The 17,036-nt window shown below is 47.2% G+C and overlaps 1 protein-coding gene across 1 annotated transcript in view; it reads right to left on the bottom strand.

The window, feature by feature from the left end:
* The window catches only part of Dnah8 (dynein axonemal heavy chain 8), a 252,302-nt gene that overhangs the window by 116,774 nt on the left and 118,492 nt on the right, over positions 1-17,036 (bottom strand). Inside the window, exons 47-59 of the mRNA XM_076557534.1 lie at positions 15,694-15,780; positions 15,495-15,602; positions 14,361-14,495; positions 12,503-12,664; positions 10,513-10,759; positions 10,128-10,369; positions 9,500-9,640; positions 8,708-8,945; positions 6,142-6,284; positions 5,540-5,674; positions 4,614-4,736; positions 2,593-2,806; positions 1,160-1,269 (exon numbers count right to left, since the gene is read on the bottom strand). Coding sequence (XP_076413649.1) covers positions 1,160-1,269; positions 2,593-2,806; positions 4,614-4,736; positions 5,540-5,674; positions 6,142-6,284; positions 8,708-8,945; positions 9,500-9,640; positions 10,128-10,369; positions 10,513-10,759; positions 12,503-12,664; positions 14,361-14,495; positions 15,495-15,602; positions 15,694-15,780 — 2,085 coding nt within the window. The remainder of the gene's footprint in view (positions 1-1,159; positions 1,270-2,592; positions 2,807-4,613; positions 4,737-5,539; positions 5,675-6,141; positions 6,285-8,707; positions 8,946-9,499; positions 9,641-10,127; positions 10,370-10,512; positions 10,760-12,502; positions 12,665-14,360; positions 14,496-15,494; positions 15,603-15,693; positions 15,781-17,036) is intronic.

Here is a 17,036-nt window from a genome sequence, read left to right as displayed (position 1 = left end):
GAGATAGCCTCCAATGCCTGCTGTTCTGCCACTGGTCAGCCTTAAACAAGCCCCTTCCCCATGAATTCCCAAGAACCACACGAACCAACCGTGGGGAAGACCGTGCCTAATGATGGCTGACCTTACTAGTGTATGTGGATGAGTGAACGGACAGATCCACGGGTACACAGGGAAAGACACAGCTATGCAGACATGAAAAGCTATCATAACAAAAACTGAACATGAACTGGTGATCACGCAGGTAAGAAGAATGACTATTCACAATTAGCTGCTTGTGTGTGGTTTAGGCATGTGTAGTTGTTGCTGTGTGGGCCGGTGCATGTATACACGCATGTGCACGTGTGTAGAAGCCAGAGGCTGATATCAGGCATCTTTCCTCTATCATTCTCCACCTTATATTTTGACAGTGTCTCCCACTGTGCTTGGAGGTTAAAGATTTCGCAAGACCAGACGGCCAGCGAGCCCAGCCGGTCCCACTGTTTCTGCCTCCTGGACTAGGCTTACTGGGATGTGTCACCACATCTGTCTTTTTATAGGGATGCTCAGGATCCCAATTTGGGTGCCCATGCTTGAACAACATGCAATTTATTGACTAAGCTGTCTCCACACCCCCAAGCATCTTCTGCGGATTGCTCTGATTAAATCAGATGGTCCCAAACTATCCCAAACAACTAACTCCCTAAATGCTCATGTTAGTACCTGTTCACAGAATAGCCTCTTTCTGTATTGAAAATATACCCTAGGCGTTTGTCAGGATATTTTTTAAGACTTAGTTTTGTTTTTTGTTTGTTTGTTTGTTTGTGTTTTGTTTTTGAAGACAGGGTTCCTCTGTGTAGTCTTGGTGCCTTTCCTGGAACTCGCTCTGTAGACCAGGCTGGCCTCGAACTCACAGAGATCTGCCTGCCTCTGCCTCCGGAGTGCTGAGATTAAAGGCATGCGCCACCACTGCTGGCTAAGACTTAGGTTTTTTTTTTTTATTTTATTTTATGTGTACAAGTGTTTTGTCTCCATGTATATCTGTGTACTGTGTGTGTACAGCGCCTCTAGAGGCCAGAAGTGGGCATCAACTCTTCCATAACTGAAGTCAGCAGACAGTTGTGAGCCACCATGTGGGTGCTGGGAACAGAACCTGGGTCCTCTGTTAGAGCAACGCAGTTACCTTGGTCCACTGCCACAGCACTCGGCCCACTGAGACTAAATTACCAACCATATCACATATTTCAGGTTTGAACTTCCTACACGGATCGAAGTATCCACAGCCGATAATTCCTGGGGACAAAGTAAGAGGGAAGGCACACAGTTTTTGAAAAGGGTCACAGGACACATGTTCATTCTAATGAATAAGTCATTACAATATTAAGTAGAAATCCCAGATATCCTTAGTGGCAGTAGGTTATGTACCGACTCATACTTAATCCTCCCAACAGCCTTCCATAGCTGGGTCCTTTGTCTACATGTGTTTTATTTTGTGCTTTGGCATGACATGGGGCCCAATTTTAATGGTTTTCCCATAAAAATGACTGGCTGTTGCCGCTTCTGTTGAAACTCCTCCCCTTCCGCTTCTGATTCCCAGTGCCTGCCACATCAAGCAATCATGACAATCTAGTCTATATTTCAAATTTTTCCTTAGTACATGCTATGGATGCCAAATTTGGGACCAACAATCAATTTCATTAACGTTTCCAAGTACTAGTTATTTCTGTTAACTTTGTGAGCTTGTGTGAAGTATTGCCACTCCTCAGCCCAGATCTCCCTGATCACCCATGTGAGGACAAAACAGAGCTTCCTTTACCACGTGCACACTTGTGTGTATGTGCGTGCATGCGCGTGTGTGTGTGTGTGCGCGCGCGCGCATGTATGCGTGTGTGTGTGCGCGCGCGCACGTGTGCGCGCACGCGCGCGCATGAGGCGGCACACTTGGGTGGGTGTATGTGTACATGTGCAAAGGTGTACCCATATGTGGGTACTTGTATGTGTGTGTGTGTGTGTGTGTGTGTACACTTGGGTGTGTGTATGTGTACATGTGCAAAGGTGTACCCATATGTGGGTACTTGTATGTGTGTGTGTGTGTGTGTGTGTGTGTGTGTGTGTGTGTGTGTGTCCCCAGGCCAGAGGACAACCTCAGCTGCTGTTCCTGAGAAGCCATACATCTTTTCTAAGACAGACTCTTTGGGTTGGTGATTGCCAAAACGGGTAGGCTGGCTGTCCAACAAATTCCAGAATATTCCTGCCTCTACCTCCCCGACACAGGGACTACAAGTGTGTGTCATCACGTGTGGCTTTTTTTTAAATGGGGTTCTGAGGGACTGAACTCAGGTCCTCTGACTCGCATGGCCAACATCTTACCAACTAAGCCACCTCCTCACCCCTCCCTCACTTCTTATGCCAACATCTACAAGGTTCTTTCTAAGTATCTTTGAGTCCTAGAACAGGCTATCAACACCAGTCATCTTAATGTTGGTATTTAGATGTTCACTTCAGATACTTCATCCCCATTCCAGACAGACATTTTAGATCTTAAGTAAATTTTTGCATGGTTTATATCCATTATGTGATGCAATAAAAAAAATTAAGCATCTATAGTACTCGTACCAAAAATCTTGTCTATAGAGGTATTTGAAGGCAGCGTGCAATTAAACACAGTGAATTGTCTTTTTAGGCGCTGAGGGATATCGTTCCGCCCCCCTCCTGGATGAATCATGGCCGCTATGAGCTGTACATCAACGATGGTGGTGAAGTCTCCAGGCTTGTCCAAGCTATACATACCCTCCATTTCCATCATCTGCCGCACAATCTCGTTAGTTATCTGAAATTTCATACAGCAACATCTTTAAACATATCGCTAATTCTCAACAACTCCTAAAAAACATAGGACAGATGAGATTATCAAAAAACGTTCAACTCCTTCCGTGGAAGTGTGTTTATCACTCTGGCCATCCCCTTCAGGGCAACCTGAATGAAATGATACCAACAGCTGGTGTGAGTCCAGGGTGCCCTTCATTAGACTGATAAACAAATTTCCGAGTAAGTTTAGGTGGGTAGAAAGTTGGGAAGTACTTGGTGCACTTGGCAACAGCACCCAGAGTTACAAGTTGGACTACAGACACCTCCCGCACTCACTTAGACACTTCATATCAGAGTGGAGAGTGGTCTCAACCCCGAGCCTCTGACACTATGAACTGTTCAACATTCTGGTTCGGAGGCAGCTCTGACTCCGTTAATGTGTCCTCCTTCTTCTCCTCTTGCCTTGGTTCCCGAGGCATGATTCTTTCCAGACTCCTCTGATGACTCTGGGTCACTCCCTAGCCATGCTTTACCCACCCACCCCCACTCTCACATTTAACTGCTTTCCAGGGCTCCCCCTTCCTTCTCACGATTCCAGCCACACCATCGGAACGCCACATCCCGATGAATCTCCAAGCTGTCACTCTGGCTTTAGCTTCCCTTCTGTGCTCCGACTCTGGGTATTCAAATTCCTCTGGGTTATCTCCAAAGGGACTGCGCATAAGCACCCCCAACAGAACAGTCTTTCATCCAACCAGTATTCAACTACCGTGTGCCAGGCTCTCTTTATACACACACAAAAATCCATCTTCATGAAGCATGCATTCTTGTGGGAGACAAAATGCACAAGTGTATGCTTATGTGCGAATAAAATAGTGTGCTATAAACGTTTCCGAGAAAATAAAGCAGGGGAATGAAATGCGAGGCTCCCGGGAGGAGTGTCTCAATATGGAGAACAGCATGGTTCCTGACGGTTGAATACAGGGCAGCTGACTCCTGAGTTACACAAGACTCACTGCCACACAAGTTTGGGATTTTCTAAGTCTGACTAGACACCCCCTAGATGAACAACTGAGTTTAGAACTCTACAGACAATAGAGGCAGGCCGGAGCTACACATGCCTCCACCTCTGAGAACCGCTGAAGTCCCTCAGCCCAGAAGCAGAAGCTTTGCGGAACTACACGAGGATTGCTCTCGGGGTGGGCACAGAGCTTCTTCTGGTGGATCCTACAGCAAGGGGGCATAAAGAGGGGGAACAGGGACAAAGGGCTGGGCCTGGCGGACTCGATGGAGCTCCTGAGGCAGTGTATGTCCCTGGGAGTGAATTGGGAACACGCTGGATGCTGGCCATGACAGTAAGGTGCTCTAACAGGGACTGACTTGGGTTGACTGATGATGGCCACTGGGACTATGGTCTACAGTTGGATGCGTGGAGGAGACGTGGTGCTTTGTCGGCTTGATTGGAATTGTTTAGCTAGTAGGTGGTCACTGGAGAGGGGGAGCAAGAATAAAACCTAGAGCAAGGCCAAAGCAGAGGAGCCAGGAAGGGCATGAAGTCAAGATGCCAAGTAGACATGAGGAGTCCCACCAAACCGCAGATGGGTTCAAAGAGGAGAAGTCAAAAGGGCTGAGAACTATTATGAGGCTTAATGTGCAGGTGGTTGATTTCATGGAAAACACTGGGCTGGAAGGAGGCTTAGCAGCCGACTGTGCCTCTTTCCGAGGACCCCATTTCAATTCCTGGTGCCCACCTCGTATGACGCACCATCTCCCGCAACTCCAGCTCCAGGGGAGCTACATATCAGCTACATAAAGTTCCTTAGGCATACCTGATCTCCCCATTCATTGATCACGGGCATATTAATGTCATCAATAAACACAGTCATCTTCCTCCCTCCTGGGGGCCCATAGGTGCTTCCCATTCTCTTATCCACGTAGCTTTCGATTGTTCTCTAGAGAAAAGGAGACGGTCTGTCACGTGCGCTGGATTTCAATCCTTGAAACTAACCATGCTTTCAAAACAATATAATTCACTACTAGAACCGGTTTAGTTCAAGCATAATTATTAGATATGCATCACTTGAGTGTTTCAAAACAAGAGACGGGAATGTGAACCATCAATATACTAAAACTGGCACGCTCCCAAGTTCAGCCTCCAATTCAACAGTAAGCCGAAACACACTGCTTGGCTTCCAATTCAGTCACACAAGAGCAAACTTAGGTCTGGAGAGGTGTCTTAAAGAGTACCTAAAGAGTGCTCACTGCTCTGGCAGGGGACCGGATTTGGTTCACAGCGCCCACATGGCAGCTCACACATGCCAGTTCTAGGAGATCTGGCACCCGCTTCTTGCCTCTTCAGGCTCCTGCATGCATACAGTGTACATAAACTCGTACACACACATACACACCCACACCTACAAATAAAAATAAATAAATAAGTCTTCAACAAAAAAAAAAGGCAAATTTGGCCGGGCAGTGGTGGCACACGCCTTTAATCCCAGCACTCGGGAGGCAGAGGCAGGCGGATCTCTGTGAGTTCGAGGCTAGCCTGGGCTACAGAACGAGTTCCAGGAAAGGTGCAAAGCTACACAGAGAAACCCTGTCTCGAAAACCAAAGGAAAAAAAAAGGCAAATTTAGCCAATGCCAACTGCTAAACACGTGTGTCTGGGAAAACACAGAGAGCCCCCTCACTGTACTGAAACCACCACTTTAAAGTTTTAGCATGCTTATTACACAGCAAATGAGAGATTCTACCTGAAACATCATTGGCTCTGTGGCAGAGGAGAAGTTCAGACTCTTGGACAGCTGTACTTCCGGGTCATATTTCTTCAGGTAGGCCTTCACCATTACAGTTTTTGCAGTTCCCTGCTCTCCCGTGAGCAGAACAGCCTGCAATTGTGGAAGAAACTGTGCTGAGAGGTGCCATACTGTGTTTAGTGCCAAACACCTTATGGCTCTACCTCCTATGACTTGCCGTTCCGTGAGCCAATGCTATGCATTTTTTAAATCATTTCCTACAATCACACCTAGACCCAGCTCACTCCCAGGGATACTAAAAATTCAAGTAAAACGCACACACAGCGATACTGAGGTGCTGGAAGAGAAGCTGGTTGCCTGTTCACATGCCCTTTGGGGACAGAAGCGAGTCTGAAAGGCGACACCCTCGTTCCTCATCGGCTCAGGGGAGACAGAGAGGAAGACCACTCTGGAGCCTGGAACCACGGTCAGAAGGGTCCTCCTCCGGCGACACCCTGTCTGGGCCCACGTGTTGGGGCTTATGTTTTCTCTCTGTGGTACGTGAGGGGAAATGTGTTTCCTATATGGTTTGGCACCACCCAAGGGGTCACCACGCTTACTTTATGTTGTTTTGCAATAGTGTCTATCAAAAAGTTGGTCCTGATGTTGTCCACGTTTGGAACCAAGATGGATGAATACTCCGGAATGCTGTCCGTTGGATAGTAGTAGGGCTGAAGTCTCTTGTTCCAGTGTTCCCAATCACCTACATGGTGGGTAGAATCTCATCTTAGTCAAAACGTGTCCTCAGATGGTTACGTAAAGCTATAGATTACATGCGCACACACACCCCACCAGCACAGTAAACAAACACGTCACTGGCTGAGGTTATCTCCCAGCCCGTCAGTGGTAATTTATATCTTCTTATGTTTTTAACCTCTGGTACCGCTAATAACAGCTTTATCATTTTTATTGATCTTTACAAAGAACCATCTTTTGGTTCCGTCTTTTTCCTTCCCTATTCTAGTTTCTATCTCTTTGATTTGTTCTCATCATTGCTCACTCTTCTGTTCACTTTGGGGTTAACTGAAACCTTTCTTCTGTTGAGATATAGACATAGCATGCTACAAAGTCTCCCTGTTCTAAATGTGTTACAGTCTACAGTATGGCGGTAAATGTTTCTTTGCTCTTGAAAAGAAGATACACACGAGTGCCCGGCAGGTTTGAGAGCGGACTGCCCCCACTGCCCCACGACTGTCAGGTAGGTTCAAAAGCAAGGAGCCTGTGCCTGCCTGTCCACCGCCTAGCAGCTCTTCAGTGCCTCGGCCAGTGCGATGTCACCACTGCCTGGGGGTCTGTCTGTCTGTCCGTTTCGACTGTGTAGCTTTGCGCCTTTCCTGGAGCTCACTCTGTAGCCCAGGCTAGCCTCCAACTCACAGAGATCTGCCTGCCTCTGCCTCCCGAGTGCTGGGATTAAAGGCATGTGCCACCACCGCCCGGCCCGTTTCAACTCTTTTCTGGCTCTTCCTCTCTGTGCATGACCCTCTGCTGCGGGACTCCATCTTGCGCCCCCTAACCTAGCAGCCTCCTCCAGATCAATCCCTTCCTGCTCCGATGAGCCTGGCAGTTCCTTCACAGCTGCTAGAAGCCTCTTTCTCTCATGACTTGGCTCTCTTTCTGCCTTTGCCCGGTGTCTAAATGACTGTTTCACACACTGAGTCCAACTTGCTGATGCTAGAGGCCAAACCCAGACTGTAATCCCATCTGGCCTGGAAGCAGAGACTTCTAGACCTAAGAAAACAGTCTCTCCAAAAGAACTGATGTCCGATGATGATGAGAATAGACACACACACACACATATACACATGCATACACACACTATACACACCCACACAGAGGCACATGAATACATACACACACACATAAAAATATGTATACACACATATACAGAGACAAACATACACATTCAAACACACACACACACACACACACACAAACTAAAGGATGAGCTAATATAGAACTGAGCCCTTTATGAGCACAAAGTATGTAATGCATTAGTTACTTCATGGGCACAGACGCTGGAGCATACAAATTTCATCAGCACTAAGCATTTAGAGTGTTAAGACTAGAGAGGGCCCATGGGATGACTCCGCAGCTAAAGGAGCTTGCCGCTAAGCCTGACAATTGGAGCTCAGTGCCCAGAACCACAGAGTGGGAGGAGAGAACCAACTCACACGAGTTGTCTTCTGACCTCTACACTTGTACTTGTCTCAGTCCTTTCAAGAAGGCCCTTCCAAACACAGATGCGCGGCCCTTCCCGGTGGTGAGGCTTCTCTCGCCCTGCAAGGTGCCTGGGTAAATCAGAAGCTCTTCCTTCAGCCCTCTGCGGTGTCGGGTGAGTGCAGCTGCCCTGCAGCTGCTTTGGAAAGAGACCTAGGAAATCCTTTTTCTTAAAGAGACTGAGAAGCAGCCCTCTGATTACTAGTTCCACCTCCCCGCTGTTTCCCCATCCCGGGCCCTCTGGAGGTTCTGGAGATGGACAACAAATTGCTTCTCAACCAGGGGTTAGCTGCGCCCCCGCATGCTAAATCAAACGCTTCCCGTCTTCAGCTTCCTTGCTATCACAATGTTTTCATTGCTGGCTTCCCTCCCGTTCTATTTATCCTTTCGAGTTTATGCATTCAACACAAAAATACCTTTGCTGCTCTGGAGGTTTGGGGAGAAAGCAGAGGTAAATACAGGAAGCAACGGGGAAGGGTTTATCGTTTTTTTTTTTGTTGTTCTCTAAGGGGCTCAGAAGAATCGGAGCCTGGTTCTGGACCAAAGCGTCAGGTTGAGGGGTATTTGTTTAAAGGAAAGGGGAGCTGGGCCTGGGCTACACAGAAGCATGCCCTGCCCACTCCCTTCTCTCTATTTTGTTCTGACATTGGCACCAGACAGTCTGTGGCTCATCAACGGTGAGCGTTTCCACGTTGCACCCTAAGCACTGGGAAGCAGGTGATGTGCCAGGAACTGCTTCTCAAAGCAGATGTTACTCAGGAGAGTCCCAGCCTCCAGCACAGCCAGTATAGAAAACCCCATCTCTGATGTATCTTCACAATGGTATCCACTGTTATATTCGTAGTTGGCTTTGTTCTCGACTCTTAGAAATTTATATTTTAGAGTCGTCTTGTTTGACCCATAATTTACCATTATCAGAAACGTAGAACTCATACATGGTCTGATTGGTGCCCTTGGGTATTTCTGGCAGGTCTAACTTGCTTCCGTGACTGCGTAAAAAGACTTCGAGTTTTTCTCTGCTCTCCAGTTCTAAAAGGGCCCCCAAACTCCACATGAGGCCAAACACAAACAGCTTATGGAGATGCTCCATGGATGAGATGCCACCTTCTTCTTTGGAGGGAATTAAACCTTCCAGGAGATTGAGAGACTGCAAGAGATTTCAAATAAGATCTTTTTTTTCAATGTTCGGGTTAAAATACTTGAAAGCAGAAAATCAAAAGCAGGAGGAGGAGAGAAAAGAAAACAGAAATATCTCGAGACACTGCCTGATGCCCTCTTGATAGTTCCCAGCACTAGAAGGACAATTAAGGCTTCAGACAGGCTGTGCAACCAATAGAAATGATGTGAGCCGGGAACCTGCAGGTGTGGGGTTTAACCTCGCTCTCCCCCACACACACCCCCACACCCCCATACCCCCTCCTCCTGCCACTGAACCTTGCTTTCCCAACCTGAAAAGGCAGAAGCTCCCCTCTAAATGTGTCCAAAGGTTGCTTCTGGTTCCAGAGTTAGACTACTAGATTTAAAATTCATCCTTCCTCCTCTGGGAATTCAACTTCTCAGAGCCCTCCCACCCACCTCTCGAAAAGATCCCCAAGCCCCCCCCCCCCCCCCCCCCCCCCCCCCGGGGACTTGCTCTTCTAGATGCCTGCGAGTGGCGACCAAGGTTAAAGCAGTGGGGGCAGGGAACAGACCGAGTCTTACCTGCACAATGTAGTTACACTCCAGGAGCTGCATTTTGGGGGTGAGGTTTAGTTTCATGAATGTGTACGTGTCTTCAAAGGCCTTGTCGTACAGACCCAAGAACATCATGGCTTCCTGCTGGGTACGCCTCTTCAACCATGCCTGGGGTCAGAGAACAGTGCCTGTGCTTACTAAGGAGGTACAGAGCTGGGAAGGCAGCTCAGCTGATATCAAGGGCATGCCTTGAAAGCTCAAGGCCTGGAGATCAATTCTTAGAACTCACATTTTAAAAAAAAAAAGAAAGGAAAAGGAAAGAAAAGAAAAGCTAGGCGTGGTGACACATGTTTATGATCCTAGCGTTGGGGAGGTGGGAACAGGCAGATCCTTGACACTCACAGGCTAACCAGACTAGCCTACGTGACAAATTCCAGGCCAGTGAGAGAGACAGTCTCAAAAAAAAAAGAAGTGTGAATGGCAGGACGGCTTGAGGGACAACACCACCAAGGTTGTCTTCTGGCCTCCACATGGACTCACACACGAGTACCTACACACACACACACACACACACACACACACACACACACACACACACACACACACACACACGGATACACACACACAGATACACCTGCCCGTTTCCGGTCCCCACCTGCAATATTGGCCTCCAGCTGAGAGCCGAGCTGCTGATGTACACCATGCCCATCCTTGACACGGTCGCAGGAGAAGCATTCTCAATGTTGTGCACCTCAAACAGCAGCTTACAGCTGGGGGCCATGGGAATACGGTCCCCGTTAGCCAGGGTGAGTGTCTTATTGTCATCCAACACAGAGTTTAAATTCTCGATCCAAATGGCATCCACGGGGCCATCTAAAATGAGGAAGATGTTTTCACCTGCAAACAAGGACAGGGGAGGAGGGGAAGATCGATCGATTTTTCCATCAGCAAATAAAAAACGGAAAACTAACCAAATACTGGGCCAAAAACTGTTAAGTTTGCCTAGAAAAAGCAGACTCAGAGGGAGGGCCCGTGCGTACCCTTTTTAGCCTTCAATGTCTTCCTCCACAGAGTGGAAAAGATTCCGTCTGTCCAGTCATTGGTGGCTGTATCTAGTCGGCCAAACATCTGGGGTGCGGTAATGGCCTTTGGATTCATCCGCATCTCTCTGTGAGGCCTCCCACACTCTGTTAACGACTTCATCAGAATTGTAATGACCGCCGTCTTCCCGGAACCACTGGGCCCAAGAGTCATCAGGCCGTGCCGTACCAGCGAGGTCTCATATAACTACACGATCAAACGACACATTGGAAAATGTAGGTTATTCGTCTCTGGCTGGCTTTTGTGTGAGTTAGCCGAAATTTCAAAGGCTTTAAATGACATTCAAGTGTTCTTTGTTTTTACTGGATGCGAGAAGCAAACTGGCATCCCGTTAAAAACGGCATAAGTGATAATAAAATAATGACAACATGGGAGTTGAATTACATTTTGGAAATAATTAATACAGGACCAGCTCTTATTATGCGCCTTGGGATCTGAGTGTGCCTGCGGTGTGGTGACGTCGCCCCCCGGTGGTGGAAAGCAGAAACGCAAAGCCTTCTGGGTCTCCAGAAGCACAGCGTGAATTTTTCCTGTGTAAGGTATTTATTTCGGGAGTACCCTTAGAGAAGGTTATGGAGATAACAGCCCGGGGATGGGAATATGGCAATGGAGGACACCAGCAGCGGGCAGACAAGCATGATCCCAGCAAGGACTCTCCATCTTTGAATCAGAGGAACTTGGTCTTCCTTTCCCCTCACCCATCCATTCTTCCTTAAGATGATGACGGTGGCACTTGGCATAGTAAGTGCTCAGGCAATGCCTGCTCATGTGCCCACACACAAAGCAGCTTCAGCCTTCCATTTGCTACTAGAAGTAGAAGCATACAGAAACTGGGTACGTGGGAATGGGAGAGGGGATTCACAGAGGCCTCCCAAGGACACAGCACAGAGTGGGCTGTGGACACAGCTCAGTCATGGAGGGCGTGCCTAGCACTCATGAAGCCCTTGGCTTTTGAATACTCAGTCTACAGTGGGAGTAGCGGTGCACACCTGTGACCCCAGGACTCCAGAGACAGAGGCAGGAGGATTGTCTATGCTGGGGATGTCTTTCTGTATGCTGTGAATGTGTTGCTCTGGCTGATTGATAAATAAAATGCTGATGGGTCAGTAAGCCAGGCAGGAAGTATAATACAGGCGGGACAAGCAGAGATGAGGATTCTGGGAAGAAGAAGAAGAAGAGGAGGAGGAGGAGGGGGAGGAGGAGGAGGAGGAGGAGGAGGAAGAAGGCTGAGTCGGGAGCCGCTGCCAGCTGCTGCCATGAGAAGCAAGATGTGAAGGCAGAACTGGGAAAAGACAACAAGCCATGTGGCTAAACATAAATAAGAATTATGGGTTAATTTAAGTGTAAGATCTAGCTAGCAAAAAGCCTGAGCCATTAGGCCAAACAGTTTTAATTAATATAAGCGTCTGTGTGTTTACTTGGGTCTGAGCGGCTGCGGGCCTAAGCGGGACTGGAGAAAACTCCAGCTACAGGTCTAGGGTTCAGGGCCATCCTCAACTACATGGGAAGTTCTAAGCCAGTCTAGGTTAGACAACTAACACACACACACACACACACACACACACACACACACACACACACACACACGCTCGCGAGCAACCCTGAGTTGTCAGTTAATACTGCCAGCGTGACTGCAAGAAGCCACCTGGGTTGTCACCTCCTACCCCAACTGTTCCCGAATTCAGGTTACCATCGACCTTCTCACGGGGGTTAAGTAGCAGCTAGACTAAATGATGGCCAGATTTCACCAAAACGGGACAAATTCTTTCTTACTAAAACAAACACCACCCCCTGAGGATTCCTCTGGTAATGATGGCTGCCCAGCATTTTAATTCAGTTTCGACCCTTAACATGGAGTAAGCATGATGGGGTAAGATCCGCCATCGTGACCGCCGCTGTGTGCTCGCTCCGGGGTTCCGAGGCCCTTACCTGCACTAATTTGAGGTTCCAGGGCGGGTGGTTAATCAGGCCTTCGAGGTTGACCTGGTTGGTCACTGCCGCTTGCAGTTCCACATAAGTACTGCTGTCCAGCTGTAACCCTGGAAACAGGTCGTTGATCAAGCTGAGGAACAGGGGTTCGTCTTCATCAACCTAAGATGGTGTACACGAACACAGACGTATCTGGTCAACAATCATGTCTTAGCTGAGTAGGATATATGCATGGTCCTCACCGCTTTATGCCCAGAGAATCACTTCCTGTCTCTGAAGCAGACTTGGCACCCTCTAGCACTTTCTCAGCACCACCATTGAACCCCCACGGCACGCAGCATCCCTTGGCATTCGACAATCTAGCCTTGACCTGTGTTCCACCTCATTTGTTTTTCTGCCTCTCACAGGCTCGTTTTCATGTTCATCTTAAAGCAGGCTATGTATATCCCCTCCTCATAGAAACAGAGTATCAATAGCTCACATAAATAAGTCACTGTATGTATTTACAGCAGGAAATACATACCCCTCACCCTCAGTGATTCCATCCATCAGTGGCTGGGCACTCCACCTGAGCCGTGTCCTGCCTTTATTTTTAAGGAGTCGGCTTCAGCAAGCTGACTCCATGTCTCTTCGTGTGCTGTGTTCTTTAATACACAGTTGCCCCATTCCCAACTTCCAGTCCTTCTCAATCTCTTCTATCCTCTGAAGCTCCCCCCTGATGCTTTTTGCTTTAAGATTTATTTTTATTTATGTGTCTGTGTGTGGGTATGTGTGCCTGGGTGCAGTGACACACGGAGGGCACAAGAGGGCGCAGGATTCCCTGGAGCAAGAACTATAGGCAGTTTTGAGCTACCATACATGGGTGCTAGAAACTGAACTCAGATCCTCAGGAAGAGCAGCAAGTGTTCTTAATCATTGAGCAACACACACACACACACACACACACACACACACACACACACACACACATACTTTCTTGATTGTCAAAGTTCCAAGAATAAGGAACAGAGGACCTGGCATCAGAAAGTAGGCTGACTATAATTATGGATGGGTCCTCTCGCCTCTCCGCGTTGCCCCACTCAAATAAATGACAGTAGGTCAACCTGCCAGAGATGCTAAGAGGGTCTAACAAAAGAGTAGATCTGAAGAGGATTTGCAAACGCAATAAACTATGCAGACAGATGCTCGTGGCTAGCTTAGAGACCAGAATGTCAACTTGCTACACTCCATTCCTTCTCATGTAATTTCTCAAGACAGGGTTTCTCTGTGCAGCTTTGGAGACTGTCCTGGAACTCACTCCGTAGCCCAGGCTAGCCTCAAACTCAGAGAGATCCACCTGCCTCTGCCTCCCGAGTGCTGGGATTAAAGGCAAGTGCCACCACCACCACCACCACCACCACCACCCCCGGGAATTTCTCAGTTTTTTAAGGGGGCAGGAGAGACGGCTCAGTGATTAACAGCATTTGTTCTTGCAGAGGACCACACGGTGGCTGGCAGCCACCTATAACTCCAGTTCCTCTGAAGACACTTCGCATACATGGTACACATATAAACATACATGCAGGCAAAAATAAAAACAAAAAACCCTCATATGTATAAATAAAAAATTAAAATTCAAAAAGAATTTTAAAGAAAACTGGATTGAAAATCTAGTGCAGCAGCAACCCTCTCTCTGACGGCCTGATGCACTACATACGACCGACAAGGGGAGGCACTTTCGTTGTGTGCCCTCGAAACACACCTACTATCTTTGAGGCTGTTAGTGTTCAGAACTCAATATGAGCACACCCCCCACTGGCCAGGTGAACAGAAAGAAACTATGTCAGGGTCCTGGGAGAGAGAGTTCAGAGATATTCACCAGTTTGGAAAGGTTCATGTCTCTGAGCCCTCGCATGACTGTGCTCAACTCGCTGTCTTCCGGCCGGGCTCTTTTCTGAGATCCAAGGGTCCTCAGCACAGACAGGATATTTCTCAGCCCAAAGTCATAGTGGACCTAGGATGGGGAAAGAGAGAACAAAGACACTTCATTGAAGAATCCCAGGTGCAGGCTCATCCTGTCCAGATAGACAGATATTCTGCTGGCATTGTGGAGTGTTTATTCTACAAAGTGTTGTGACCACAATTATTCCCCCTTTCCTTTGGGTGAGAAAAGAATCATTCCATCAGAAAAAGCAAGGTAACATGACAGAATTCGAACCTATGTTGCTTTCCAGAATGAGACAGCCAGGTGCAGTCTGAGAGAAAAACAACAGATTTTAAATGCCTAGCCTCTTGCAGAGGACCCATGTTCAGTTCCCAGGACCCACCACATCTGGCCCCTTCCAAACACTTGCAACTCTAGCTCAGATGGATCTGATGCCCCCTTCTGGCCTCTGTGGGTACCAGCACTTACATGCACATACTCACACATACATACACATAATTTTTAAAAAAATTAAAACAAAACTGGTGGTAATCTAATTGTACTGAATTATTATTTTGATTGTATGTTAATAAATAAAGTTGTCTGGGGGTCAGAGCTATTAGAGCCATAGCAAGAGTGTGGCGGTGGTGGCACACGCCTTTAATCCCATAGATATCTGTGTGTTCAGGGTCAGAGTTATTAGAGCCATAGCAAGAGTGTGGCGGTGGTGGCACACGCCTTTAATCCCATAAGATCTCTGTGTGTTCAGGGATACAGTCAGCATTGGAGACATATGCCTTTAAGACCTAGGGGGCTGTACATTCAGACAGTGACGAGGCAGTCATGTGTTTGGGTTTACAACCAATGAGAAGGCAGAACAACATACTATAAAAAAACGAACCGACAGGAAGTAGGTCTCTTTTCGCGAAGCTGGGACAGCAGGAAGAAGGGTGAGATTTTAGCTCTGAGCTCTGACTTCTCGGCTTTCTCTTTTACATTGTTTCTGTGTTTCTTATTTAATAAGACGGTTGGTTACATCCACACAAAACTTAAATTCTATACTTATGAAAATAATAAATATGTTGTTACCTGTTTAGTAAGTTGCTCTTCACAGAGTTTATAGAGAACATAAAACTTTTGGGCCAAGATAACATTTTCAAGAAAACCACAGCTTGCAAGTTTAACTCGCATAATGATCTGCAGATTAACACAGTGAGACATTTTAAAGCAACGTTACTTGGAGGAAAAGTAAACACCACATATCACCCTTCTAAGTCCTGACACATACCTGCCTGTCAGGGACCATCATTGCAACCGTTCGAAACTGGATTTTTAAGTTTTCTGGCAGCTCCTGGCGCCCAGCATAACCAGGGTTCTAAGAGTTAAAATATATTTAATTTTTAATTATTGGTTCAAGTTTTTTACTTCCTGTATATAAATACATTTCAGGCCCCTAATTCAGACTGTAAGGCACTGCACAAAAATATTAAATATATAAAACATCCACACTTTCTCAAAAAAGTCTACTGAGCCATCCACATTTAATAACATTTCATATCACACCTTTTCTAATATATCCATTTTCAATTCATTATTAAAGCTACACATAGTTTTGCAAAAAAAAATTAAGCATCTGTGTGTCTATTGGTTTAAAATATAGAAAGGGGAAATACAGAGCTGAATAAATAGTCCTGAGTCATTATGAGCTGAAATATGGTAGTAAAGAGAGGGGCTGGAGGGATGGTTGGGTGGCTAAGAGTGCTGTCTGCTCTTAGAAAACCCAGGTTCGGTTCCCAGCACCCACGTGGTGGCTCCCGACCATCTGTAACTCCAGTTCCAGCGAGAGGTGATGCTTCAAAAGGTGTTCAATACAGAAAGGCTCCTGACAGCTACCTCTGGCCTCTATATCCCCGTACGTGGGCGCATGTGCAAGCATGCATGCATACACCTGCACACATAGTACACACGACAGCTCACTTCCCTTACTGGCTCTGTGATCTGAGCCTGAAACATCTCAACTAGAAGACATTTCCCCCAGAGGCTCTTGCAGCTCTAGGAGGAGGCAATAGGCATGTGACCATCATCACCATTCCTTCCTCCGCCTGCCTATAGATTCCCACCCACCCTCTAGGCCCCCTTGAAGGTAGTTTGCCCCATGACACCTGTGGGTGTCCCTTCGGGATGGAAACTCTAAGCCAAAGCGTGATTATGGATTTTCTCTTCGCTATACCATCCAACCGTGATTGAGACAGTGACCACCTGATCAGCCTAATACCAGAGTAAGGATGTGCAAAGCTCACCCTGACCTCTCAGTTGCCACCCTAGACAACCCATAGTGGACATGAGGCATGAGAAAGAAAGGTATCTTTGTGGTTTTAAGAAACTCGCATTTGTAAGTAATGCATCCACGTCACAACTACCTATAAACTTCACAATCTCACAACTACCTGTAAACGTCAGTGCCAGGGTATTTGATGCCCTCTTCTGGCCTCTACAGGCACCTACACTCACATGCACATACCCACACATAGACACACATAATTTACTTAAAGTGAGGCTTTTATTTTAAAACCCACATGAAGAGAAGTGTCCGTGACTTCTGGTTAACTTGTCCTGTAATACACAGACTCA

This window comes from Peromyscus maniculatus, chromosome 21 (genome assembly GCF_049852395.1).
Source record: "Peromyscus maniculatus bairdii isolate BWxNUB_F1_BW_parent chromosome 21, HU_Pman_BW_mat_3.1, whole genome shotgun sequence".
In the NCBI taxonomy this organism is placed as follows: domain Eukaryota; kingdom Metazoa; phylum Chordata; class Mammalia; order Rodentia; family Cricetidae; genus Peromyscus; species Peromyscus maniculatus.
This window is presented reverse-complemented; position numbering and strand designations above follow the sequence as displayed.